General features: G+C 45.3%; 1 protein-coding gene across 4 annotated transcripts in view; it reads right to left on the reverse strand.

Moving 5' to 3' along the window:
• The window catches only part of ZNF143 (zinc finger protein 143), a 54,724-nt gene that overhangs the window by 21,119 nt on the left and 6,105 nt on the right, over nucleotides 1–27,500 (reverse strand). For all 4 annotated transcript variants that reach the window (XM_077453642.1, XM_077453640.1, XM_077453641.1 and 1 more), the window contains exons 2-10: nucleotides 14,536–14,650; nucleotides 13,849–13,941; nucleotides 13,570–13,647; nucleotides 9,927–10,004; nucleotides 4,447–4,643; nucleotides 4,275–4,349; nucleotides 3,155–3,274; nucleotides 855–930; nucleotides 128–253 (exon numbers count right to left, since the gene is read on the reverse strand). In XM_077453642.1, coding sequence (XP_077309768.1) covers nucleotides 128–253; nucleotides 855–930; nucleotides 3,155–3,274; nucleotides 4,275–4,349; nucleotides 4,447–4,643; nucleotides 9,927–10,004; nucleotides 13,570–13,647; nucleotides 13,849–13,941; nucleotides 14,536–14,650 — 958 coding nt within the window. The remainder of the gene's footprint in view (nucleotides 1–127; nucleotides 254–854; nucleotides 931–3,154; nucleotides 3,275–4,274; nucleotides 4,350–4,446; nucleotides 4,644–9,926; nucleotides 10,005–13,569; nucleotides 13,648–13,848; nucleotides 13,942–14,535; nucleotides 14,651–27,500) is intronic.

Raw genomic sequence — 27,500 nt, forward strand, 5'->3', positions numbered from 1 at the left:
AAGAAGTCAGTATTTGCAAAGCTGGGTGTCCCGGGTTTGTAGCTCCTGGGGCATGCTGGGAGCTATGAGCAGATACATCTAGGTGGCTGTATTCTGAGATATTATAAAGCGGTCCCATGTTGGTTACCTGTGTGCGTTCGGATGTGTTTCTGGAGGTCTCCCGACGTTTTGAATGATTTGGTGCAATTTTCCTCTGTACATCTGTAAGGCTTCTCTCCTGTGTGAGTGCGTACGTGGCTTTTCAATCCGTAACCTGAGGAACAGGATAGGGTGAGAGATGCTGAATGACGCCTCCAGCAGACAGAAGAGGATAAGACGTGAAGCCCAGACAAACTACAGCTAAATAATAAAGATTACCACTCACCAATGATGTCATCATTTTCATAAAACTTTATTGTTCCGGATGTGCACAAAGCCTCAGCCTGAGACCTCCCCATTCTGACATGGTACACTCTCGATCTCTAGAACTAACCTTGTCTCTGGCGGGGGGGGGTCCCAGGTGGGGCTTCCAGTGTGTACATCCAGAACAATAAAGTTTTATGAAAATGCCAATATCATATAGTGTGCGGTTAGTCCTTGTGATTAAGCTTTCTATGAGGAGCGTGGACAAGCGCCATCTTGACACTGCCTGTTCTATTTGGACACCGGCATGCTATGCAAACTTGTGAACTGCAATCCTTTTTGTCTTTCAGTTGCAGACAAAAACTAAATTAGGCAGATGCAGGAGAGCGACAACATGCATTGAAAAATATATCATGGAAAACGACAGTTGGAGAATAAAAATAAATAAATAAAAAAAGACAGCACAAGTGGCAGTTGCAAGAAAACAAAGTGTGCAAATGTGTCCACAATACCTGTTGCAAACGCTTTTCCACAACCTCCATGTTCACACTGATAAGGCCGGTCCCCCGTGTGTGATCGTTCATGGACCTGTCGGTAAGAACATTCAGCTTAGTGCTGCAAATTACTCCACAGAAGGTGTATTCATAAAACACATCTCTGCACAGCAGAAATACATATGGGGTTCGGGGGTCACAGGATGTACAGAAAGAGAGTGCGGGGGTCACAGGATGTACATGAAGAGAGTGCGGGGGTCACAGGATGTACATGAAGAGAGTGCGGGGGTCACAGGATGTACAGGAAGAGAGTGCGGGGTCACAGGTTGTACAGGAAGGGAGTGCGAGGTCACAGGATGAACAGGAAGGGAGTGCGGGGGTCACAGGATGTACAGGAAGAGAGTGCGGGGGTCACAGGATGTACAGGAAGAGAGTGCGGGGGTCACAGGATGTACAGGAAGAGAGTGCGGGGGTCACAGGATGTACAGGAAGAGTACGGGGGTCACAGGATGTACAGGAAGAGAGTATGGGGCTCACAGGATGTACAGAAAGAGTGCGGGGGTCACAGGATGTACAGGAAGAGAGTGCGGGGGTCACAGGATGTACAGGAAGAGAGTGCGGGGGTCACAGGATGTACAGGAAGAGAGTGCGGGGGTCACAGAATGTACAGGAAGAGAGTGCGGGGGTCACAGAATGTGCAGGAAGAGAGTGCGGGGCTCACAGGATGTACAGAAAGAGTGCGGGGGTCACAGGATGTACAGGAAGAGAGTACGGGGCTCACAGGATGTACAGAAAGAGTGCGGGGGTCACAGGATGTACAGAAAGAGTGCGGGGGTCACAGGATGTACAGGAAGAGAGTGCGGGGGTCACAGGATGTACATGAAGAGAGTGCGGGGGTCACAGGATTTACAGTAAGAGTGCGGGGGTCACAGGATGTACAGGAAGAGAGTGCGGGGGTCACAGGATGTACAGGAAGAGAGTGCGGGGGTCACAGGATGTACATGAAGAGAGTGCGGGGGTCACAGGATTTACAGTAAGAGTGCGGGGGTCACAGGATGTACAGGAAGAGAGTGCGGGGGTCACAGGATGTACAGGAAGAGAGTGCGGGGGTCACAGGATGTACAGGAAGAGAGTGCGGGGCTCACAGGATGTACAGGAAGAGAGTGCGGGGCTCACAGGATGTACAGGAAGAGAGTGCGAGGTCACAGGATGTACAGGAAGAGAGTGCGAGGTCACAGGATGTACAGGAAGAGAGTGCGGGGTCACAGGATGTACAGGAAGAGAGTGCGGGGTCACAGGATGTACAGGAAGAGAGTGTGGGGTCACAGGATGTACAGGAAGAGAGTGCGGGGTCACAGGATGTACAGGAAGAGAGTGCGGGGGTCACAGGATGTACAGGAAGAGGGTGCAGGGGTCACAGGATGTATAGGGAGAGAGTGCGGGGGTCACAGGATGTACAGAAGGAGAACGCTGAGTCACAAGGCATGTCAACATGTGCCACCGAGTCTCAGTGATTGTAAGAATCCAACGAATGAAAGGGGCAGGTCAGGGACAGTCAGGCTGGAGAGGAAAGTGATAGATAATGGTGGACTTCTCCAGTCAGGAAATTACTTGCTGCAGCTTCAATTGCACAGTGTGAGGAGCTCACAGTTTGCAATGAAATCAAAGTAAGCCATTTCTGTACAGGTGATGTGTCTGTATAAGTGTAGGGAAGGGAAGGCCAAAGATTTATTACCACAACCTAAATAAAGAGTATAAGAAGTAGTAATAACACCTTTCATATTTCATAACGGGTCTTGAGAAACCACGGAGAGCTTTGGTATGAAGCTATTGAATTCTTGCCACACTTTGAGAGTGTATGGCTGCCCCCTTGTGGCAGATCTGGGGTAATACACTATACAATGCTGCCCTTTCATCAGTTTCAGGCCGTTATTAAATGCTTGCACTCCTGTTGCAGCATTTTAGGATGTAGGTATATATGTGCGGCTTTTTTATTTTTTCCCCATCATTCCCATGATTCAGATGTATTAAAATGTACAAATGCATAACTATTGCATTTCTATCCATTTCAGGGGATATAAAATTACCCTTTTTGCAAATTTATTGCTTATCTGACCAGTGTCCTGTGCACGGTCTGTGCTGGTGGAAAGTACAGGTAACCGCAAAGCTGTGTGCGCAGGCCCTCAGGTGAGCGCTGTGACTGCAGCACCGCCAAGACCACAAGGAACTGTTCCTATATAACTGACCAAATTCCACCATGAAGTTTAGTCATTAAATTCTCAGACCCCGGACAGGCGAGGATCGGGGGGGGGGGTTACCTTAAGATGATGTGCGGTTGTGTATAGTTTGCCACAACCATCGAAGTCGCAGCGAAAGGCCTTCTCGTTTGTCTGCGGGGGTTTTGCCGTTACTCGAGGCTGGTGACCTTGTAATACAATCTGCCGGATAGAAAACAAGAATCAAAATCTGAAGTTCCGATTGTGAAAACTTCTCAGGATCTTTCTTCTAAAAAGGTTTTACCCCCCCCCCCCCCCCCAGACCTTTCACCATTTCTGGTACCTGTCCCTGGACTCGTTCTGTCTTATCAATAGCTTTTTGTAAGTGAGATCTCCACAACTGGTTTCACTAAAAATCTATATAGAGGAATCAGGACCTCCTTCCTCCTGCTGGTGACCCCTCTAGTGATATAAAGATGTATATAGAGGAATCAGGACCTCCTTCCTCCTGCTGGTGACCCCTCTAGTGATATAAAGATCTATATAGAGGGATCAGGACCTCCTTCCTCCTGCTGGTGACCCCTCTAGTGATATAAAGATCTATATAGAGGGATCAGGACCTCCTTCCTCCTGCTGGTGACCCCTCTAGTGATATAAAGATCTATATAGAGGAATCAGGACCTCCTTCCTCCACCTGGTGACCCCTCTAGTGATATAAAGATCTATATAGAGGAATCAGGACCTCCTTCCTCCTTCTGGTGACCCCTCTAGTGATATAAAGATCTATATAGAGGAATCAGGACCTCCTTCCTCCTGCTGGTGACCCCTCTAGTGATATAAAGATCTATATAGAGGAATCAGGACCTCCTTCCTCCTTCTGGTGACCCCTCTAGTGATATAAAGATCTATATAGAGGAATCAGGACCTCCTTCCTCCTGCTGGTGACCCCTCTAGTGATATAAAGATCTATATAGAGGAATCAGGACCTCCTTCCTCCTTCTGGTGACCCCTCTAGTGATATAAAGATCTATATAGAGGAATCAGGACCTCCTTCCTCCTGCCGGTGATCCCTCTAGTGATATAAAGATCTATATAGAGGAATCAGGACCTCTTTCCTCCACCTGGTGACCCCTCTAGTGATAAATAATAATCTATATAGGGGTAGGAGGACAAAAAGTAACTTAACACACTCAGGAGTTTCCCACAAATTATTATCACAAACCTGCATTTTCTTCTCTGTCTCAGTCTCGGAGATTAAGGTGTTGCTGCCCACATTCTCTGTACCTTCAATCGACACCTGCAACAAATCCGACATTCTGTAACACAGTCCCGAGGGAGTACGATCCACATTTGGCAGCCAAACTTTAAAAAAACAAAACAAAACCAAGCTTTACCTTGGCGGCATACTGTTCCAAAGCAGTGATTGTGTCCGGGTCGATGGTGGCTTCTCCTGTGTGGAGTCCGGCCACCGTGCCGTCTGCCTGGATAGCCAGGATGGTGTCGGGCTGCGGGACCTGCACCGTGTGGTGGATGTACGCCGTTGTGCCATCTTCGAGCTGTACGGCCTGTACTGAGCTCTGGTCATAGGAGTCTGTCAAAACGGAACACAGAGACCGCCATGTTTCTCTACAGGAAGGAGTTCCAGCAAATCTTTCAACATTACGTATGAAGGAAAACGTCTGAGGTACTTCTAAAAACGGGGCTTCGTTATGAATATCAGGAGGAACAGCGAACCTTTTATGTCAAAGGGTCTATCGACAACATTGTGTAGACTGTAGATGGACACAGTGTGCTCTGAGCACCAAGACCGGGGTCTCACCGAGAGCCCCCAGGTCTCCTACTAAAGTTCAGGACCCAAAACTCGCGATTCCGGGGGTCACCCGATCGTTGTGGTAGCCTCTGATTGGTTACCACAGTGATCAGTCACTGTAAAGCCCATCCCTGTGTTTCTCTCTCTCTCTCTCGCTCTCTCAATCTGTGGCTGGAGAGGAAAGATACATTGTATCTATATCTTTCTTGCAGAGAGAAAAAAAAAGTGTGTTAAAATAATATAAATAAAATGAAAAATAAAGAATAATGACAGGGTCAGTGTTTGGGTCAAGAAAGGGTCAAAGGTCAAGCCCAGTATATTTTGGGCGGGATCTTTTTTTTTTTTTTTTTTAAATTAGCATCAGTGTCGGTGTGTTTTATGTAGGATAAAACAAAGGGCAGAAAGCAAAATGCGCACAATTGTTTCTTTGCTGTACTACGATTACAAACAACAACGAACATACACATATGTGGTATCGCTGCGATCGCCAGGAGCAGAATTTATTTTGGGTTGTTCTTTGGTGGTAGGTTATGGTAGTAAAAATTATAAAATAAAATTTATAATAATTTTTATATATATATATATATATATATATATATATATATATATACACACATACATACACATACACACATATTATATTCTGTTTATATATATATATATATATATATATATATATATATATATATATATATAGATGATCTCTATCTAAAAAAAAAATTACTCGCTCTCTCTCTCTCTCTCTATAGTATACAAATTAAATATATATATATATATATATATATATATATATATACACACACACACACACACATACATACACACCAATTATAATTTTATTTTTAATACCATAACCTATATATCTATATCATTTAATTTTTTTACTATATTATATATATATATATATATATATATATATATATATATATATATATATATATATATATATATATATATATATATATATATATATATATATATATATATACACATACATACATATACACACACCCCAATCTATCTTTTTTTTTACTCTCTCTCTCTCTCTATAATAGATAAAATAAAAAAAATCAGGAGATCGGCCCAATTTGGCCTGAAGACAAAAACGCTGTATATTCCATCAGGAGGTTGGTCCTCTTTTGTGTCCCACAGTTAAAAGCCCCATTGATTTTTTGGGTTTTATATTTATATATATTTTTTCCACATACTGGGTCCCTGTAGGGTAATGGCAATTTCCTGTGGCCACTGTGTTGCTTTCAATGCCGTTTTAAATTCTTATGGAGTTACGCTACAAGTATCTGATTGCTGCAACTGTAAGTTTTGTATGTAATAGACCTTTCATGTTGTAATATTATCTGTGAATGATATGTAAGGGCGTTGACTGTTTGTACTTATTCCATAGAGTTTCTGTATCCTATTTACCTCTGAGGAAGGATTATCTCTTGTAGACTCCGAAACACGTCATGTGAAGGATCAATCTTACTCACCATCTAATTCAACAATTTTCAGTATCAGTGATGGTTGATATGTACACTCCATGACCTATGGTTTTAGCTTTGTATTTTTCAATAAATTTTGACCTTTTTCTATTCTATTGTTATGTGACCCAAGTGCTGTTAAAAGTCCTACCCCAAGGGGAATCCCTTTCTTTCTATATAATCCACCGGGATGCACAAAGTAGTTGTGATGATATGTACGGTTTTACTAACACATGTCAAAGTTGCAAAATTGTGCTTAGGCATTAAAGTGGAGGTCCGTCCACCCCCTGCAAAATTTAAAAGCCAGCAGCTACACATACTGCACACATACTGCACACATACTACACACATACTGCACACATACTGCACACATACTGCACACATACTGCACACATACTGCACACATACTACACACATACTGCACACATACTGCACACATACTGCACACATACTGCACACATACTGCACACATACTGCACACATACTGCACACATACTGCACACATACTACACACATACTGCACACATACTGCACACATACTGCACACATACTACACACATACTGCACACATACTACACACATACTACACACATACTGCACACATACTGCAGCTGATGACTTTTAATAAATCGGACACTTACCTGTCCTGGAGTCCCACGATGTCAGCACCCCAGCTGATGTTTCCATCAGCTTCCGGGTGCTGCAGCAACCATTGTGGGTAAGGGAACCCGGCAGTGTAGCATTATGGCTTTAACGCCGGGTCCCTACTGCGCATGCACGAGGCACCGCTGTGCTCTCCTACTAGCCCAGGTGGAGGAGGGAGCCAAGTTTTGGTGTAATGTGCTGCCACCTGGACTCCTGGAAGTGGGGACAAGATACCTATCAAGGATAACTATCCCCTCGAAAGGTGCCAAATGTGGCACCGGAGGTTGGGGGGGGGGCAGACAAATGAGCAGAAGTTCCACTTTTGAGCAGATCTCCGCTTTAAGATTTGTTTTACCCATAGGCGGGAAAAGGGGTTGGCAGCACAAACAGGCTTTAAAGGGTTAAAACATTTAACTACTTTCCACTCCAGCCAATTCTGAGACATTTCTCTCCTACGTGTATAAATCCTAATTTATTTGCTAGAAAAGTACTCACAATCCCTAAACATTATTATTAATATTATTATAATTATTAATATATATTTTTTTTTAGCAGAGACCCTAGCGAATAAAATGGCGATGGTTGCAGTTTGTTATGTCACACGGTATTAGCTCAGCAATTTTTCAAACGCAAATGTGTTTTTGGAAATAAAAAAAATAAAAAAAATGCATTAATGAATAAAATAAGAATCAAAACACAATATTTACCCCAATTTCTTTTGTATAATGTGACACATTTATGTTACGCCAAGTAAATAGATACCCAACATGTCACGCTTTTATTACTTTCCACTCCAGCCAATTCTGACATTTCTCTCCTACATGTATAAATCATAATTTATTTGCTAGAAAAGTACTCAGAATTCCTAAACATTATTAATATTATTATAATTAATTATTATTATTAATGTATATATTTTTTTTAGCAGAGACCCTAGCGAATAAAATGGCGATGGTTGCAGTTTGTTATGTCACACGGTATTAGCTCAGCAATTTTTGAAACGCAAATTTGTTTTTGGAAAAAAACTAAAACAAACGCATTAATGAATAAAATAAGAAACAAAACACAATATTTACCCCAATTTCTTTTGTATAAATGTGACGCCGAGTAAATAGATGCCCAACATGTCACGCTTTAAATTGCGTACTAGTAGAAATTTCAGTAGTTAAAAATCTCAATAGGCTACACTTAAATATTTTTGTTTATAGGTTGCCAGTTTAGAGTTACAAAAGGAGGTCTGGTGCTAGAATTATTGCTCTCACTCTAACATTTGATACCTCACGTGTGTGGTGTGAATGCCGTTTACATATGCAACCTACGTATACGTTCGCTTCTGCTTGAGACAGGAGGTGCTTTAAAACATTTTTTTTTATTTTTACACCGTCCATTTAATTTAAAAAAAATTTTGTTCACTTTTATTCCTATTACAAGAAATGTAAACATCCCTTGGTACAGGAATAAGGCCTGACGGGTCCTCTTTGTGGAGATATCTGGGGGTCAACAAGATCTCAGATATCTCTTCTATCCTGGAAAGTATGAGATAAAAAAAACAAAAAAAACAAAAAACAAATAGCAATCTCTGCTTTGTGTTTACATCTGCCAGAGTTCGAAGTGACGTCATTATGTTGCTTTCAGCCTCCCAGGGCCATAGAGCTGGCCGTGCCATCCGGTCCGATTTCCAGGGGTGCGCAATTTAAAAGCGTGACATGTTGGGTATCTATTTACTTAGCGTAACATACATTTTCCACATTATACAAAAAAATAAATAAAAAAAATAAATGGGGTAAATAATTAATAAAATAAGAAACAAAACACAATAAAGTGTATTTTTTCCAAAAGCAAATTGCGTTTTTAAAAATTTCTGAGCTAATGTGACATAACAAACTGCAACCGTCGCCATTTTATTCTCTAGGGTCTCTGCTAAAAAAAAAAAATTAAAAAATATATAATAATAAATAGTATTAATAATTATAATAATATTAATAATAATGTTTAGGGATTCTGCAAAAAAAATTTTTTAAAAAATATATAATAATAAATAGTATTAATAATTATAATAATATTAATAATAATGTTTAGGGATTCTGAGTACTTTTCTAGCAAATAAATTCTGAATATGAAATGTCCGGACCCGGGGGGGGGGGGGGGATTGGGGTCTCTGGAGGGACGCTGCCTGTGAAAGCAATCCAGCAGGTATATAGCTGCTTGGATGGCTTTTACGTTAGAGGTAATCGCCGGCTGAAAAAAAAAAAAAAGATATCTGAATGATGCCGGTAGCTGCACCCAGCATCCAGATATCACCCCTTCAACCTAAGGATGTCATATGACTTCCTATGGGCGGGAAATGGTTAAAGCAAATGAAATGGTGAACCACCATCCTACACCCACGGAGGTAAGTACAGCTGGGACCTGGGGAGGGTATAGGGCAGGGGTCTCAAACTGATGGCTCTCCAGCTGTTGCAGAACTACAAGTCTCGTCATGCCTCTGCCTGTGGGATCATGCTTGCAATGCTTCCTGGGTCTTGTAGTTCTACAACAGCTGGAGGGCCGCCAGTTTGACACCCCTGGTGTAGGGCGTTTGTTCACATTTTCTGCATAAGTGAGCAACCCCGTTAGCTGTACTACTGATAAGTCTATGCCGCACTCATCCGTGACGCCGCAGGGGGTTGTATCAGTTTTGCTCTTAGAAGCGATCTTCGTTTTGCGGATCGATAAGCTGTATTGGAGAACTGGAATGAGCTGCTGTGTTCGATGTAAGAGTCACGACTTCCCTAATTACCTGACATCACTATCTGGGCAGGTTATCAGTTGTGCCCAGGCTGGATGGGCGGTTATTTTTATCTTTGGGCCTAACTGCTGCCAACTGTACCAAGCGCCCTAGAGTGGTGCTGACAGCGGACTACCATTCTGCCCAGCCTACAGTGTCATGAAACCCGGGTACCTTTGGTAGAGTGATGGATGTAAGCAGTGGTCCCGTCTTCCAGCTGCACAGCCTGCCCATCCTCCAGATGAAGACTGTCTACGGGGGGGAAAATGTAGAACAAGATCAGAAACTAAACTCAATCATTAGCAAAGGGAGCGACTTCCAATCATCCCCCCCCCCCCCCACACACACACACACACACGGGCATCATGTATACCGCAACATGCCCACCCGTGTGAAGGAGCCCCGAGTCAGAAGTGGAGGGCTGCAATGTTTTTGCCTTCCTCTGTATCAACTGTGTGTATAGGATTGTATCTATGGAGAGGCTCTTTTTTTCTGTTGGTTGAACTGGATGGACTTGTGTCTTTTTTTCCCCCAACCAGATTAACTGTGTAACCAATTTTTACCCAGGTTAGTCAGTATAGATGTTAGAAGGGAGGAGGGGACATTTTTAAAGCTCTCCCCGGGACTCTGCATTCACTATATCCGGTCTCCCCAGGACTCTGCACTCACTATATCTGGTCTCCCCAAGACTCTGCACTCACTATATCTGGTCTCCCCAGGACTCTGCACTCACTAGATCTGCTCTCCCCAGGACTCTGCACTCACTAGATCTGGTCTCCCCAGGACTCTGCACTCACTAGATCTGGTCTCCCCAGGACTCTGCACTCACTAGATCTGGTCTCCCCAGGACTCTGCACTCACTAGATCTGGTCTCCCCAGGACTCTGCACTCACTAGATCTGGTCTCCCCAGGACTCTGCACTCACTAGATCTGGTCTCCCCAGGACTCTGCACTCACTAGATCTGGTCTCCCCAGGACTCTGCACTCACTAGATCTGGTCTCCCCAGGACTCTGCACTCACTAGATCTGGTCTCCCCAGGACTCTGCACTCACTAGATCTGGTCTCCCCAGGACTCTGCACTCACTAGATCTGGTCTCCCCAGGACTCTGCACTCACTAGATCTGGTCTCCCCAGGACTCTGCACTCACTAGATCTGGTCTCCCCAGGACTCTGCACTCACTAGATCTGGTCTCCCCAGGACTCTGCACTCACTAGATCTGGTCTCCCCAGGACTCTGCACTCACTAGATCTGGTCTCCCCAGGACTCTGCACTCACTAGATCTGGTCTCCCCAGGACTCTGCACTCACTAGATCTGGTCTCCCCAGGACTCTGCACTCACTAGATCTGGTCTCCCCAGGACTCTGCACTCACTAGATCTGGTCTCCCCAGGACTCTGCACTCACTAGATCTGGTCTCCCCAGGACTCTGCACTCACTAGATCTGGTCTCCCCAGGACTCTGCACTCACTAGATCTGGTCTCCCCAGGACTCTGCACTCACTAGATCTGGTCTCCCCAGGACTCTGCACTCACTAGATCTGGTCTCCCCAGGACTCTGCACTCACTAGATCTGGTCTCCCCAGGACTCTGCACTCACTAGATCTGGTCTCCCCAGGACTCTGCACTCACTAGATCTGGTCTCCCCAGGACTCTGCACTCACTAGATCTGGTCTCCCCAGGACTCTGCACTCACTAGATCTGGTCTCCCCAGGACTCTGCACTCACTAGATCTGGTCTCCCCAGGACTCTGCACTCACTAGATCTGGACTCCCCAGGACTCTGCACTCACTAGATCTGGTCTCCCCAGGACTCTGCACTCACTAGATCTGGTCTCCCCAGGACTCTGCACTCACTAGATCTGGTCTCCCCAGGACTCTGCACTCACTAGATCTGGTCTCCCCAGGACTCTGCACTCACTAGATCTGGTCTCCCCAGGACTCTGCACTCACTAGATCTGGTCTCCCCAGGACTCTGCACTCACTAGATCTGGTCTCCCCAGGACTCTGCACTCACTAGATCTGGTCTCCCCAGGACTCTGCACTCACTAGATCTGGTCTCCCCAGGACTCTGCACTCACTAGATCTGGTCTCCCCAGGACTCTGCACTCACTAGATCTGGTCTCCCCAGGACTCTGCACTCACTAGATCTGGTCTCCCCAGGACTCTGCACTCACTAGATCTGGTCTCCCCAGGACTCTGCACTCACTAGATCTGGTCTCCCCAGGACTCTGCACTCACTAGATCTGGTCTCCCCAGGACTCTGCACTCACTAGATCTGGTCTCCCCAGGACTCTGCACTCACTAGATCTGGTCTCCCCAGGACTCTGCACTCACTAGATCTGGTCTCCCCAGGACTCTGCACTCACTAGATCTGGTCTCCCCAGGACTCTGCACTCACTAGATCTGGTCTCCCCAGGACTCTGCACTCACTAGATCTGGTCTCCCCAGGACTCTGCACTCACTAGATCTGGTCTCCCCAGGACTCTGCACTCACTAGATCTGGTCTCCCCAGGACTCTGCACTCACTAGATCTGGTCTCCCCAGGAGCCTGCCCTCACTAGATCTGCTCTCCCCAGGAGCCTGCCCTCACTAGATCTGTTCTCCCCAGGAGCCTGCCCTCACTATATCTGCTCTCCCCAGGAGCCTGCCCTCACTATATCTGCTCTCCCCAGGAGCCTGCCCTCACTATATCTGCTCTCCCCAGGAGCCTGCCCTCACTATATCTGCTCTCCCCAGGAGCCTGCCCTCACTATATCTGCTCTCCCCAGGAGCCTCACTATATCTGCTCTCCCCAGGAGCCTGCCCTCACTATATCTGCTCTCCCCAGGAGCCTGCCCTCACTATATCTGCTCTCCCCAGGAGCCTGCACTCACTATATCTGCTCTCCCCAGGAGCCTGCCCTCACTATATCTGCTCTCCCCAGGAGCCTGCCCTCACTATATCTGCTCTCCCCAGGAGCCTGCCCTCACTATATCTGCTCTCCCCAGGAGCCTGCCCTCACTATATCTGCTCTCCCCAGGAGCCTGCCCTCACTATATCTGCTCTCCCCAGGAGCCTGCCCTCACTATATCTGCTCTCCCCAGGAGCCTCACTATATCTGCTCTCCCCAGGAGCCTGCCCTCACTATATCTGCTCTCCCCAGGAGCCTGCCCTCACTATATCTGCTCTCCCCAGGAGCCTGCCCTCACTATATCTGCTCTCCCCAGGAGCCTGCCCTCACTATATCTGCTCTCCCCAGGAGCCTGCATTCACTATATCTGGTCTCCCACAGTACACAAAACATGGAAATGCAACAGTTTTAGTAAATATAAACTGCTAAATACCTTTTCTCATACCTTCTCTCTATCAGTGTCTGGTTAAAGCTTGTAGGAGGAGTTTACATTCTCTCCTGATTGTTCTTATGAGGATGCAGGACCCCTGACCCAGTGCTGTTTGGCCCTGTGCTGATCACATGCACCCTCCCAAGGAAAAAAAACTCTCTAGCGATACACACCAAACTGAGCATGTGCAGCGTGATTTCTACCCTCTGTTCTATTAGGAGATTGATTGGGGACTGTGGAAGAAGGGGAGGATCAGAGAACACAAGAGCAAACAGCTTCTTTTTTTTTTTTCACACAATGTGGAGGATTAACCCCTTGGGTTCCACAGTGAGTATAGCAAGCATGCTCTACTGCATACACAGATTGATTTTACTGTTGGGGGTTTAACCACAAATAAACAGAATCGATATCCCCCCCCCCCCCCCCAAAAAAAATAAAAAAATAAAAAAGATAAAGATTTACACTTTTTATACAGAAGTTGTCGTGCGTGACACTTACCACTTTTGGGGACGTGGTGGACATAGGCGGCAGAGCCGTCCTCCAGCTGGATGACCTGTCCTTCCATTAATTTCCCATCTACAGACAGGACACAGAAGAGCTGCGGTTACTACAATGTACCGCATCACAGATACCGAAAATACCGTTTACGAGGAAGAAAGAAGGAAGGAGGAAGAAGAAAGAAGAAACCCCTCAAAAACAACAAACAGATGCCCATAAAAGTGTTGATTTTTATATCGGCATGCATGGGAGTGAGCGATGGAGAAGCCGGAGTTGTACCTTTTGCATTATGCTGTATGTACGCCGTGGAGCCGTCCGCTAATGTGACCGCTTGTAGGCTGACCCCTTCCATCGTCTCCATACTCTCTCCATCTATAGAAGGGGAAATGACATCATCAATACAACAACTTCAATCAACACTTTATATCATATCCTCCAAAGCTGAAGTTTTATCTCCTTATATTTTACCCTCCCGATTCATCCCCCCTCCCCCTCATCAACATACTATAGACAAGCGGAATCCGAACTGTGGCCCTTTGTTTCTTTTTATGTGGCCCTTGGGGCATTATTCCTCCCACCGACACCAATGATGGGGCATTATTTCCCACCCCCCACTGACACAAACTATGGCACGCTATTCCTCCCCTCTGTCAGCAACAATGGGGCATTATTCCTCTCACTGACACCAATGATGGGGCACTATTCCTCTCACTGACACCAATGATGGGGCACTATTCCTCCCACTGACACCAATGATGGGGCACTAGTCCTCCCACTGACACCAATGATGGGGCACTATTCCTCTCACTGACACCAATGATGGGGCACTATTCCTCCCACTGACACCAATGATGGGGCATTCATTGACAGGATCGTAGAATTGCCTAGGCCGGTTTGCAGACTCTTCTCTGTAAGAAGTAAATGTATTTCTGGGGACACGGGTGAAGGAAGACGTGGTCACTGTACCTGTCACGGCCTCGGTGAGACACAGGGTGACATGCTGCCCCTCCCCGCCCCCTCCGGTGAACTCCGCCATTCCTTGCGAGTCGCGGTTGATCTGTGCCAGCAACATGTTTATTACCTGGAAGACAGAAAAGTTCCGGGTTATTGAATGAAGTGTTGGGAGAACAAACGCGAATATCATTGTATCCATATCACAAATTGTACAGAATAAACTCCTCCCATTTTATTTGTGATTGGACAGAGTGGGAAATGGTTAGAACTTGTTAGATTTTTATCGTTGTCGATTTACTCCCACTTCCTGTCCCAGGGGCAATTATGTTCAGGGGGCAGAAAGTGAGAGGATGTCTCCCCAGTGGGGGCAGACACGGGACCACGGTGGTTTGCTGCAGCGGTTTCACCAGCCTAAGGCCTCACAGAGGCGTATGAATATATATTATTTTTATTTTATTATTAATGATAATAATAATAACAACAACTATAAGAAGAAGAAGAATAAAACAACAATAAACACCCAGACAAAAAAATACATTAATAATAATAATAATAATACATTTTGTGTCAGGATGCGTAGTTATTTATTATTTCATTTTTTTTAAGGGGTAAGGGTTAAAGTTAAGGATTAATTATTTATTTAGTGTTACTTGGTATTACATTTATTGAATTTTTTTTTTTTTTTTTTTTACTTATGATTTTTATTTGTGTATTTTACATTTATTTATTATTTGTAAAATTAAATTAAATAAAAAAAAAAAAAATGAAAAAATAATAATAATAAATAACCCTAACCTTAATTAAAATCGAACCCCTTACCTTAACAAAAAAAAAAAAACATTGTAATAAATGAATAATAATAACAAAAGAAGAAACAAAAGCTAACGGAAAACCTAAAAAAAAAAAAAAAAAAAAAAAAAAAATGAAATACCTAGCAACAAATGATGCAACTGATAATAGTTTTTTCTATTGGCTAATAAAAAAAAACAAAAAAAAACGGCAAAGCCCAAAAAAAGTTGCATACAAAACGCGGAAAAATTCTGAATTCTGCTGCTAGACTAATACACCTCACTAATCGATCCGCAACCGCTGCTCCTCTCTGCCAATCCCTTCACTGGCTCCCCCTCCCCCACCGTATAAAATTCAAAATGCTAACCATAACATACAAGGCCATCCACAACCTCGCCCCCCCCCCCCCCCCCATCTACATCACCAACCTCATCTGCAGATATCGCCCAAATCGTCCCCTCCGCTCCTCCCGGGACCTCCTGCTCTCTAGCTCCCTTGTTACCTCCTCTCATGCTCGTCTTCAAGACTTTTCCAGAGTCTCTCCCATCCTCTGGAACTCCCTGCCCCAGTATATCTGATCAACCCCTACCCTGTCCACCTTCAGGATTTCTCCAGAGTCTCTCCCATCCTCTGGAACTCCTTGCCCCAGTATATCTGATCAACCCCTACCCTGTCCACCTTCAGGATTTCTCCAGAGCCTCTCCCATCCTCTGGAACTCCCTATCCCAGTATATCCGATCAGCCCCTAACCTGGCCACCTTCAGGACTTCTCCAGAGCCTCTCCCATTCTCTGGAACTCCTTGCCCCAGTTTGTCCGATCAGCCCCTACTCTGTCCACCTTTAGCAGATCCCTGAAAACTCATTTATTCAGGGAAGCCGATCCCACGCCCACTTAACTGCTCCTGAGCCCCTCCATCAAATCATTCCATGCAGCTATTACCTTTTGTACCACCTCCCCTCCCATTAGAATGTAAGCTCTACGAGCCGGGCCCTCCTGTACCTTCTGTATTGACCTATACATTGTAAAGCGCTGTGTAAACTGTAGGCGCTATATAAACCCTGTATAATTATAATAATAATATAATAATTTAAAATTTCTTTTTTTAATTAGTAATAGCGGCGATCAGCAACTTATTCCGGGGCTGCGAAATTGCATCGGCCAATCTGATACTAACTAACATTTTTGACACCTTGTGGGAACCGGTGACACCAATACAGTGATCAGTGCTAAAAATATGCACTGTCACTGTACTAATGACAGTGTCTGTAAAAGGGGCTTTAACATCAGGGGAGATCAAAGGGTTTATACGCAAAAAAAAAGAGATAAGAAAGGCTCGTGGACTGATGCAGGAGTCCTTTTAAAGCGTTTATTTCAAAAAGATAAATATGTACAGAAAATATCAGGTATTCATAGGCGGATAGGTTACAAGAAAATTAGCACTAAAACGAATAGTATTGCGTGCAAAACGATGCCCATATAAGGGATAAAAGGTGAATAAATCGGCTTATTCGGCTAACGCGTTTCGAGGATAATCCTCTTCCTCAGAGGACCAGGTCTGGTCTGTAGGTTATAGTGGCGGGGGCTGGGTGGATGATGCATCACAAGGTGAATATTGACCAATCGGGAGAGTTCTTATTCACTAATGTGTTATTCTTTCTGCATCACCACGCTCTTAGTACCATGCGAGTGTGTGCAGGGACCGGGCCACCCATTTTTCTTTGCACTGAACTGCAGGTGGGAGTGCCACATCACATATACGATATCTCACAAAAGTAAGTACACCCCCTCAGTCACATTTCTGTAAATCTTTTCTTCTCTCTTTTCATGTGACAACACTGAAGAAATGACACTTGTCTACAATGTAAAGTAGTGAGTGTACAGCTTGTATAACAGTGTAAATTTCCTGTCCCCTCAAAATAACTCAACACACAGCCATTAATGTCTAAACCGCTGGCAACAAAAGTCAGTACACCCCTAAGTGAAAATGTCCACATTGGACCCGATTAGCCATTTCCCCTCCCCCCCCCCACCCCCCGGTGTCATGTGACTAGTTAGTGTTACAAGGTCTCAGGTGTGATTGGGGAGCAGGTGTGTTAAATCTGGTGTTATCGCTCTCTCATACTGGTCACTGGAAGTTCAACATGGCACAGTGAAAATGTCCAAATTGGGCCCAAAGTGTCAATATTTTGTGTGGCCACCAGCACTGCCTTAAAGTGGTTGTAAACTCTCCCCCCACAACTTTGTCCCATGTAAATCAGCATAAAAACCCCTAATGAACACTGCTTGTAGATATCTTCTAGATTGTAAGCTCTAAGGAGCAGGGCCCTCTGATCCCTCCTGTATTGATTTGTATTGTAAGTGTACTGTCTGCCCTCATATTGTAAAGCGCTGCGCAAACTGTTGGCGCTATATAAATCCTGAATAATAATAATAATAATAATAATAATAATAATATCTCCTTACTTGCTTAGTATTGTTGTAATCTTTTTTGTTCTTTAGACTGACATCACTGAGCATGCCCAGATCTCCCCTGATTTACGGCACACTCTCCATGTGCTTATCTATCGGTTATCAGGACTTCCTACAGTACACCACTGATATCCCAGGAGGCTGCAGAATCATTCAGAGCTTCCTCCTGCACACCATGTGACCTCACATGCAGTGTAAACCTGGCCATTACTGCAGTCTTATCAGCCGACGCTGATAAGACTGACAAAAGGCAAACATTAGACAATCGGCACAAGCAAATACTATGAAATAAAACAAGTCAGCTATGAACGGGAAAGCAGGGTTGCCATAGAAACTGGATTGAGAAGGAGGCTTGGTTAACAGTACAGGAAGTGCTCAATGTAAGGGCGGAAATACACTCCACTCTGGACTCGGAAAACAATACTTAAGATGGCGCTGCCTCACCCCTGGAAACAAGTTTTTTAAAGTTTCTTTAAACAGTAAGTAATATGCGCTTTGGGCTGGATTACAGTGGCTCTAGTCTGATAATGACTTATTATAATGGACTAAATGAAAAGAAGCATCAGAGTGGGAGAGTTTACTTCCTCTTTAACCCTCTTGGGCATGGAGGTCAGCAGAGCTTCACAGGTCACCACTGTAGTCCTCTTCCCCTCCTCCATGATGACACCACGAAGCTGGTGGATGTTGGAGACCTTCCCCTCCTCCACCTTCCATCTGAGGATGCCCCACAGATGATCAATAGGGTTTAGGTCTGGAGATATGCTTGGCCAGTCCATCACTTTTACCCTCAGCTTCTTTAGCAAGGCAGTGGTGGTGTTGGAGGTGTGTTTGGGGTGGTTATCATGTTGGAATACTGCCCTGCGGCCCAGTCTCTGAAGGGAGGGGATCATGCTCTGCTTCAGTATGTCACAGTACATGTTGGCATTCATGGTCCCCTCAATGATCTGTAGCCCCCCAGTGCCGGCAGCACTCATGCAGCCCCAGACCATGACACCCCCACCACCATGCTTGACTGTAGACAAGACACACTTGTCTTTGTCCTCCTCACCTGGTTGCCCCCACACACGCCTGACACCATCTGACACCAAATACCTTTATCTTGGTCTCATCAGACCACAGGACATGGTTCCAGTAATCCATCTCCTTAGTCTGCTTGTCTTCAGCAAACTGTTTGTGGTCTTTTCTTGTGCATCATCTTTAGAAGAGGCTTCCTTCTGGGATGACAGCCATGCAGACCAATTTGATGCAGTGTGCGGCGTATGGTCTGAGCACTGACAGGCTGACCCCCCCCACCCCTACAACCTCTGCAGCAATGCTGGCAGCACTCATACGTCTATTTCCCAAAGACAACCTCTGGATATGAGGCTGATCACGTGACCTCAACTTCTTTGGTGGACCATGGCGAGGCCTGTTCTGAGTGGAACCTGTCCTGTTATACCGCTGTATGGTCTTGGCCACCGTGCTGCAGCTCAGTTTCAGAGCCTTGGCAATCTTCTTATAGCCTAGGCCAGTGATGGTGAACCTTGGTACCCCAGATGTTTTGGAACTACATTTCCCATGATGCTCAACTACACTGCAGAGTGCATGAGCATCATGGGAAATGTAGTTCCAAAACATCTGGGGTGCCAAGGTTCGCCATCACTGGCCTAGGCCATCTTTATGTAGAGCAACAATTCTTATATTCAGATCCTCAGAGAGTTCTTTGCCATGAGGTGCCATTTTGAACTTCCAGTGACCAGTATGAGAGAGTGAGAGCGATAACACCAAATATAAACACACCTGCTCCCCATTCACACCTGAGTGATGGTGTTCATGGTGATACCGCACCTGTGCTGCAAATTGATGTTTGTATACACAAGCTTGGCTCGTGTTTTTTATATGGGGTGTGTATGGGGGGGGAACACTTAAAAAAAAAAGTAATTTGAAAAACCTTTAATCCCAACCCTAACCTAACATTTAACCTTAACTCTAACAAGTAACCCTAAAGCCCCATACGCACGATCAGACTTTATACAAACTTTCCCGTGGACTTTTGTCCAAAAGGCGTCGGCCGTGAACTTGGTATGCATACACACGGCAGGACTTTTTCAGCCAACTTTCACCAAATCACGTGGGTTTTTCTGCTCTTTACCGCCCCCCTTTGGTCAACTTATGTATTGTTGTCTGATCTTTTGTATTGGTTCTGAGCAATGCGTGTTTGTAAAGTCTGATGGTTTTGTGTACACACGATCGGACTTTGCTCTATCGGACTTATGTTGTCGAAAAAGTTCGTTCGCACAACCAACAAAAGTCAGATGAAAACTGAAAAAGTTTGTCCGATGGAGCGTACACACGGCCGGAGCGTTGCCTTAAAACAGCTAAATTTGCATGTTAGTTTTCAAAAAGTCCGATCGTGTGTACGGGCCTCAACTCTAACCCTCATTTTTAACCCCAAGCCTAAAACTTGACTTTAACCCTAACCTTTAACTAACCCTAACCTTTAACTAACTCTAACCTAAGATTTAACTTTTTTATTTTATAACAAGAAATAACATTTAACCTTAACCCTAAGATTTGCATCTTTGGACACATAGAGGTTCCTGCACTACGTTGATGCGACTTTTAATGCTACTTGGAGTGCCAGACAGTGTAAAGTCGCACAATATAAACAGAACGGTGCTTTCCCATAAGCAAAAAAATAAAAAATAAAAAAAAGATCCCTGACCCTTTCCAAAAATAAAGAAATAATAATAAAAAAAAATAAAAAAACACACCAGCTCAAAAAGCACAGATCCATAGGAAACCATGTTAAATTGACTGTGTTGCGTTTCTGCAAAACGCACAAAACCCCCCCCCCCCCCAAAAAAAACGCATAGAGCAGCTCCCGTTCTCCACCATTCTATTAAAGCGGAGGTCCACCCTAAAGTGGACCTTCCGCTCATCGGGAACCCTCCCCCCCTCCGGCGCCACAATTGGCACCTTTCAGGGGGGAGGGGGGTGCAATTACCTGGATAATCCAAGTAACTGCACCCACTTCCGGGATAGCTCTCTGCGGAAAGGGGCGTATGTTACGCCCCTTTCCGCAAGTGCCCGCCCCTTTCCGCAAGTGCCCGCCCCTTCCCGCAAGTGCCCCGCTGCCTGCTGGGAAACACACAGATCCCAGAGACAGCGGGGACCGTCCTTATTGCGCAGCGCGGCTCGCGCATGCGCAGTAGGGAACCGGGAAATGAAGCCGAAAGGCTCCATTTCCTGATTCCCATACCCAAGATGGCGGCGGCAGGACCCGACAGACGATCTACAGATCGGCTTCGGGTGCCGACATCGCGGGCGCGCTGGACAGGTAAGTGTCACTATTTTAAAAGTCAGCAGCTGCAGTATTTGTAGCTGCTGGCTTTAAAAAAAAAAAAAAAAAAAAACGCGGAGTCCTGGCGGACTCCCGCTTTAACCTCTTGGGCTCTGGAAGGTTTCTTCTGGTGGTATTTGATCACCTCTGCATTTTTAGATTTATTTTATTTGCGTGTAAGTGATAACATCTACAAACTATGGTGTATATAATGAAATTATTTTTTCCTTTATATACTAGTAATGGCGGTGATCAGCAACTTCTAATGGAACTGCGATACTGCAGTGGACAATCTGACACTAACTGTCGCTGGGAAGGGGATTGACTGACACAGACATCACCAGTGACACTAAAGGCCCCGTACACACGGTCAGACTTTTTGACAACAAACATGCAAATTAGCTGTTTTGGAGCAACATCCGACTGTGTGTACGTCGGACAAACTTTTTCTGTTTCCATCGGCCTTTTGTTGGCTGTGCGAACGGACAAACTTTCTGGCAACAAAAGTCCGATGGAGCAAAGTCCGACCGTGTGTACGCAAAAGCATCGGACTTTTGTACAAGGTACAAACACGCATGCTCAGAACCAATGCAAAAGATCAGACTACAATACAGAAGTTGACCAAAGGGTGGCGCTAGAGTCATTGAACGTCCTCTTTTGAAGTGGCGTCAGTACGTTGTGACGTCACTACGTTCGTGTTTGTTGTCAAAAAGTCCGACTGTGTGTATGCAATACAAACTTGTGGGCTACGCCCTTTGTACAAAAGTCCATGGGAAAGTTTGTACAAAGTCCGATCGTGTGTATGAGGCTTTATAGTGTGATCAGTGATACTACTATACACTGTCACTGTACTAATGACAGTGGCTGGGACGGGGATAACATCAGGCGGGATCAAGGGGTTGACTGTGTGCTGCTGTTTTTTTTTTTTTTTACCAAGGATCTGTTTCTCATCCCTGATTTGTCAGATCGCTCCCTTTGTACAGAGCTCTTTTTTTTTTTCTAACACAAGAGCTCTGGATGATTGGACACAGCCAATCAGCAGGTCCCGGCCGTGAATCATTGGGCATGACTTGCTGTCAGCCCCCCTGCTGTGTACAATCATAGCGGGAGCCGGGTGCGCATGCGTGTGTGTGCCCTAAACCTGCGACATATGGGTACATCGCGTTGCCTACAGCTGCCGCTCCGCAGGCGGGCGCCAAGCGGTTACAAGCCTTCAATACTTCTCCAGAGCCTCTCCCATCCTCTGGAACTCCCTGCCCCAGTCTGTCCGCTCAGCCCCTACCCTGTCCACCTCCAGGACTTCTCCAGAGCCTCTCCCATCCTCTGGAACTCCCTGCCCCAGTCTGTCCGCTCAGCCCCTACCCTGTCCACCTCCAGGACTTCTCCAGAGCCTCACCCATCCTCTGGAACTCCCTGCCCCAGTCTGTCCACTCAGCCCCTACCCTGTCCACCTCCAGGACTTCTCCAGAGCCTCACCCATCCCCTGGAACTCCCTGCCCCAGTCTGTCCGCTCAGCCCCTACCCTGTCCACCTCCAGGACTTCTCCAGAGCCTCACCCATCCTCTGGAACTCCCTGCCCCAGTCTGTCCACTCAGCCCCTACCCTGTCCACCTCCAGGACTTCTCCAGAGCCTCACCCATCCCCTGGAACTCCCTGCCCCAGTCTGTCCGCTCAGCCCCTACCCTGTCCACCTCCAGGACTTCTCCAGAGCCTCACCCATCCCCTGGAACTCCCTGCCCCAGTCTGTCCGCTCAGCCCCTACCCTGTCCACCTTTAAGAGTTCCCTGAAAACTCATTTATTCAGGGAAGCCAATCCCACCCCCCACCTAACTGTCCCCGAGCCGCCCCCCATCAAATCATTCTCTGCAGCTATTACCTTTTGTACCACCACCCCCTCCCTTTAGAATGTAAGCTCTACGAGCCAGGCCCTTCTGTACCTTTTGTATTGTACTGTAATTGTGTTGTCCACCCTATACATTGTAAAGCGCTGCGTAAACTGTTGGCGCTATATAAATTGTTAATAATAATACTGTACGGGATAAGGCTGCAGAGTGCACAGAACTTTTAAGCTCCCTGGATTTCTGGCGGGGTTGAAGGCGTCTTATAAAACAGATATAAACAAAAGACTTCCAATTGTATACATAAAAGACAAAAGGAACAAATGAAAATGTTTATTGTCAGGCTTTGCATAGACTTTAATGTCACCACAGAATAATCTGGACTTGATTGGGGACTTCCTTTGATAAAGACAGAAACCACAACGGGACATCGCCATTTCCCCCCCCCCCACTATACCGGCTGTGACCCCCCCCCCCCACTATACCGGCTGTGACCCCCCCCCACTATACCGGCTGTGACCCCCCCCCACTATACCGGCTGTGACCCCCCCCCCACACTATACCGGCTGTGACCCCCTCCCCCCCACTATACCGGCTGTGACCCCCTCCCCCCCACTATACCGGCTGTGACCCCCCCCACTATACCGGCTGTGACCCCCCCCCCACTATACCGGCTGTGACCCCCCCCCCCACACTATACCGGCTGTGACCCCCTCCCCCCCCACTATACCGGCTGTGACCCCCTCCCCCCCCACTATACCGGCTGTGACCCCCCTCCCCCCCCACTATACCGGCTGTGACCCCCCCCACTATACCGGCTGTGACCCCCCCCCCACTATACCGGCTGTGACCCCCCCCCCCACACTATACCGGCTGTGACCCCCTCCCCCCCCCCACTATACCGGCTGTGACCCCCTCCCCCCCCACTATACCGGCTGTGACCCCCTCCCCCCCCACTATACCGGCTGTGACCCCCCTCCCCCCCCCACTATACCGGCTGTGACCCCCCTCCCCCCCCCACTATACCGGCTGTGACCCCCGCCACCGTGCAGAATGAAGGGTAACAATTTGCCTAACAAGGACGGTTTTTTTTTTTTTTTTTTTTGCACACAAAATTTTTTTTTTTTTAATTATGCAACTTTTTAAAGAAATTCATGTAAACCTTCCCCCCAAAAAAGTTAATATTTTCTGAAAGCAGAGACCCTGGAGAATAAAATTATGATACTTGCAATTCATGTCGCATGATATTTGAGCTGTTATCTATCAAAACGCATACAGTGCGATCTTGGATCATGATCAGGATTCGTTGCAGAAGAATGCTTGTAATCCAAAGCACTTGTATATCAAAGCGAGTTTCCCCCTCCCCCATAGTAGAGCTGCACCATTCTGGCCAAAATAAGAATCGCGATTTTTTTGCTTAGAATAAAAAGATCGCGATTCTCGCAACATAAAATCTTTCCTTCTATACAAAAAAAAAAATTAAAAATGGGCTAACTTTACTGGTTATTTTTTTTTTTTTTATTAATTAAAGTAATTTCTTCAAAAAAATATTGCATTTAAAAGATCGCTGTGCAAATACAGCGTAACATAAAATATTGCAACAACCACCATTTTATTCTCTAGGGTACTAAAAATTTTATATATATATAATTTTTAGTACCCTAGAGAATAAAATGGTGGTTGTTGCAATATATATATAATAGAAAAAAAAATTAAAAGGTTATAATTTCATATATATATTATATCTACATCTCTCCATCCATATATATATATAGATAGATAGATAGATAGATAGATAGATAGATAGATAGATAGATAGATAGAGAGGGAGAGATGTAATATTATATATAAAATTATAATTTTTTTGTTTTTTCTAAATTTCTGTCTTGTTTATATGAGATCTCTCTCTCTCTCTCTCTCTAAATATATATATATATATATTTTTTTTTTTTTTCATATTTTTTCTTTTTATTTAGTTTACTTTTGGCTATAAAACATCCAAAAAAAATGACTAGTAAAAAATAATTCATTAATAATGAATTAATTAATAAATAAATTCCAAAAATAAATCCCAGAGTTTGTAGAGGATATAACTTTTGCGGAAACCAATCAACATACGCATATTGGCATTTTTTTTTTTACCAAAAATATGTAGTAGAATACATATTGGCCTAAATTGATGAAGAAATTCGATTTTTACATGTTTTTTTTGGATGTTTTATAGCAGAAAGTACAAAAAATTCTGTTTTTTCAAAATTGTAGACCTTTTTTTTTTTTTTTTTTTTGCGCTATAAAAAAAAAAAAAAAAGCAGAGGTGATCAAATACCACCAAAAGAAAGCTCTATTTGTAAGAAAAAAAGAAAAAGGACATCAATTTTTTTGGGCCAAGACCATACAGCGGTATAACAGGACAGGTTCCCCTCAGAACAGGCCTCGCCATGGTCCACCAAAGAAGTTGAGGTCACGTGCTCAGCGTCATCTCCAGAGGTTGTCTTTGGGAAATATACGTATGAGTGCTGCCAGCATTGCTGCAGAGGTTGTAGGGGTGGGGGGTCAGCCTGTCAGTGCTCAGACCATACGCCGCACACTGCATCAAATTGGTCTGCATGGCTGTTGTCCCAGAAGGAAGCCTCTTCTAAAGATGATGCACAAGAAAGACCACAAGCAGTTTGCTGAAGACAAGCAGACTAAGGAGATGAATTACTGGAACCATGTCATGTGGTCTGATGAGACAATATAAATGTATTTGTGTCAGATGGTGTCAGGCGTGTGTGGGGGCAACCAGGTGAGGAGGACAAAGACAAGTGTGTCTTGTCTACAGTCAGGCATGGTGGTGGGGGTGTCATGGTCTGGGGCTGCATGAGTGCTGCCGGCACTGGGGGGCTACAGATCATTGAGGGGACCATGAATGCCAACATGTACTGTGACATACTGAAGCAGAGCATGACCCCCTCCCTTCAGAGACTGGGCCGCAGGGCAGTATTCCAACATGATAACCACCCCAAACACACCTCCAACACCACCACTGCCTTGCTAAAGAAGCTGAGGGTAAAGGTGATGGACTGGCCAAGCATGTCTCCAGACCTAAACCCTATTGAGCATCTGTGGGACATCCTCAGAGGGAAGGTGGAGGAGGGGAAGGTCTCCAACATCCACCAGCTCCGTGATGTCATCATGGGGGAGGGGAAGAGGACTCCAGTGGTGACCTGTGAAGCTCTGCTGACCTCCATGCCCAAGAGGGTGAAGGCCGTGCTGGAAAATAATGGTGGCCACACAAAATATTGACACTTTGGGCCCAATTTGGACATTTTCACTTAGAAAAAGTATTAATATCCCTTGACATTCCCCACATTTTGTTGTGTTACAGACAAAAACATATTTGTATTTTATTGGGATTTTATGTGATGGACCAACACAAAGTGGTACATAATTGTGAAGTGGAAGGAAAATGATAAATGATACAAATAAATGTGTGTGGGGGGCTTTTGTATTCAGCCCCCTTTACTCTGATAACTAAACTAAAATCTAGAGGAACCAATTGCCTTCAGAATTCACCTAATTAGTAAATAGAGTCCACCTGTGTGTCATTTAATCTCAGTATAAATACAGCTGTTCTGTGAAGCCTTCAGGTTTGTTAGAGAACCTTAGTGAACAAACAGCATCATGAAGGCCAAGGAACACACCAGGCAGGTCAGGGATGAAGTTGTGGAGAAGTATAAAGCAGGGTTTGGTTATAATAAAATCTCCCAAGCTTTGACCATCTCACGGAACTCTGTTCAATCCATCATCGGAAAATGGAAAGAGTATGGGCACAACCGCAAACCTACCAAGACATGGCTGTCCACCTAAACTGACCGGGCCGGGCAAGGAGAGCATTCATCAGAGAAGAGCCAAGAGGTCCATGGTAACTCTGGAGGAGCTGCAGAGATCCACAGCTCAGGGGGGAGAATCTGTCCACAGGACAACTATTAGTCGTCTCTCCACAAATCTGCCCTTTATGGAAGAGTGACAAGAAGAAAGACATTGGAGAAAGAAAGTCATAAGAAGTCCTGTTTGTAGTTTGTGAGAAGCCATGTGGGGGAGGGGGCAGCAAACATGTGGAAGAAGGTGATCTGGTCAGAGGAGACCAAAATTCTACTTTATGGCCTAAAAGTAAAACGCAATGTGTGGGGAAAACTAACACCGCCCATCCCCCTGAACACACCATCCCCACCGTGAGACATGGTGGTGGCAGCATCATGTGGTGGGGATGGTTTTCTTCCAGCAGGGACAGGGAAGCTGGTCAGAGTTGATTGGAAGATGGATGGAGACAAATACAGGACAATCTTAGAAGAAAACCTGTTAGAGTCGGCAGAAGACTTGAGACCGGGGCGGAGGTTCCCCTTCCAGCAGGACAATGACCCGAAACATCCAGCCAGAGCTACAATGGAATGGTTTACATCAAAGCATATCCATGTGTTAGAATGGCCCAGTCACAGTTCAGACCTAAATCCCATTGAGAATCTGTGGCCAGACTTGAAAATTGCTGATCACAGACGCTCTCCATCCAATCTGACAG

This window comes from Lithobates pipiens, unplaced genomic scaffold (assembly GCF_037356315.1).
Source record: "Lithobates pipiens isolate NorthernLeopardFrog02 unplaced genomic scaffold, aLitPip1_a1.2 Scaffold_24, whole genome shotgun sequence".
NCBI classification, from domain to species: domain Eukaryota; kingdom Metazoa; phylum Chordata; class Amphibia; order Anura; family Ranidae; genus Lithobates; species Lithobates pipiens.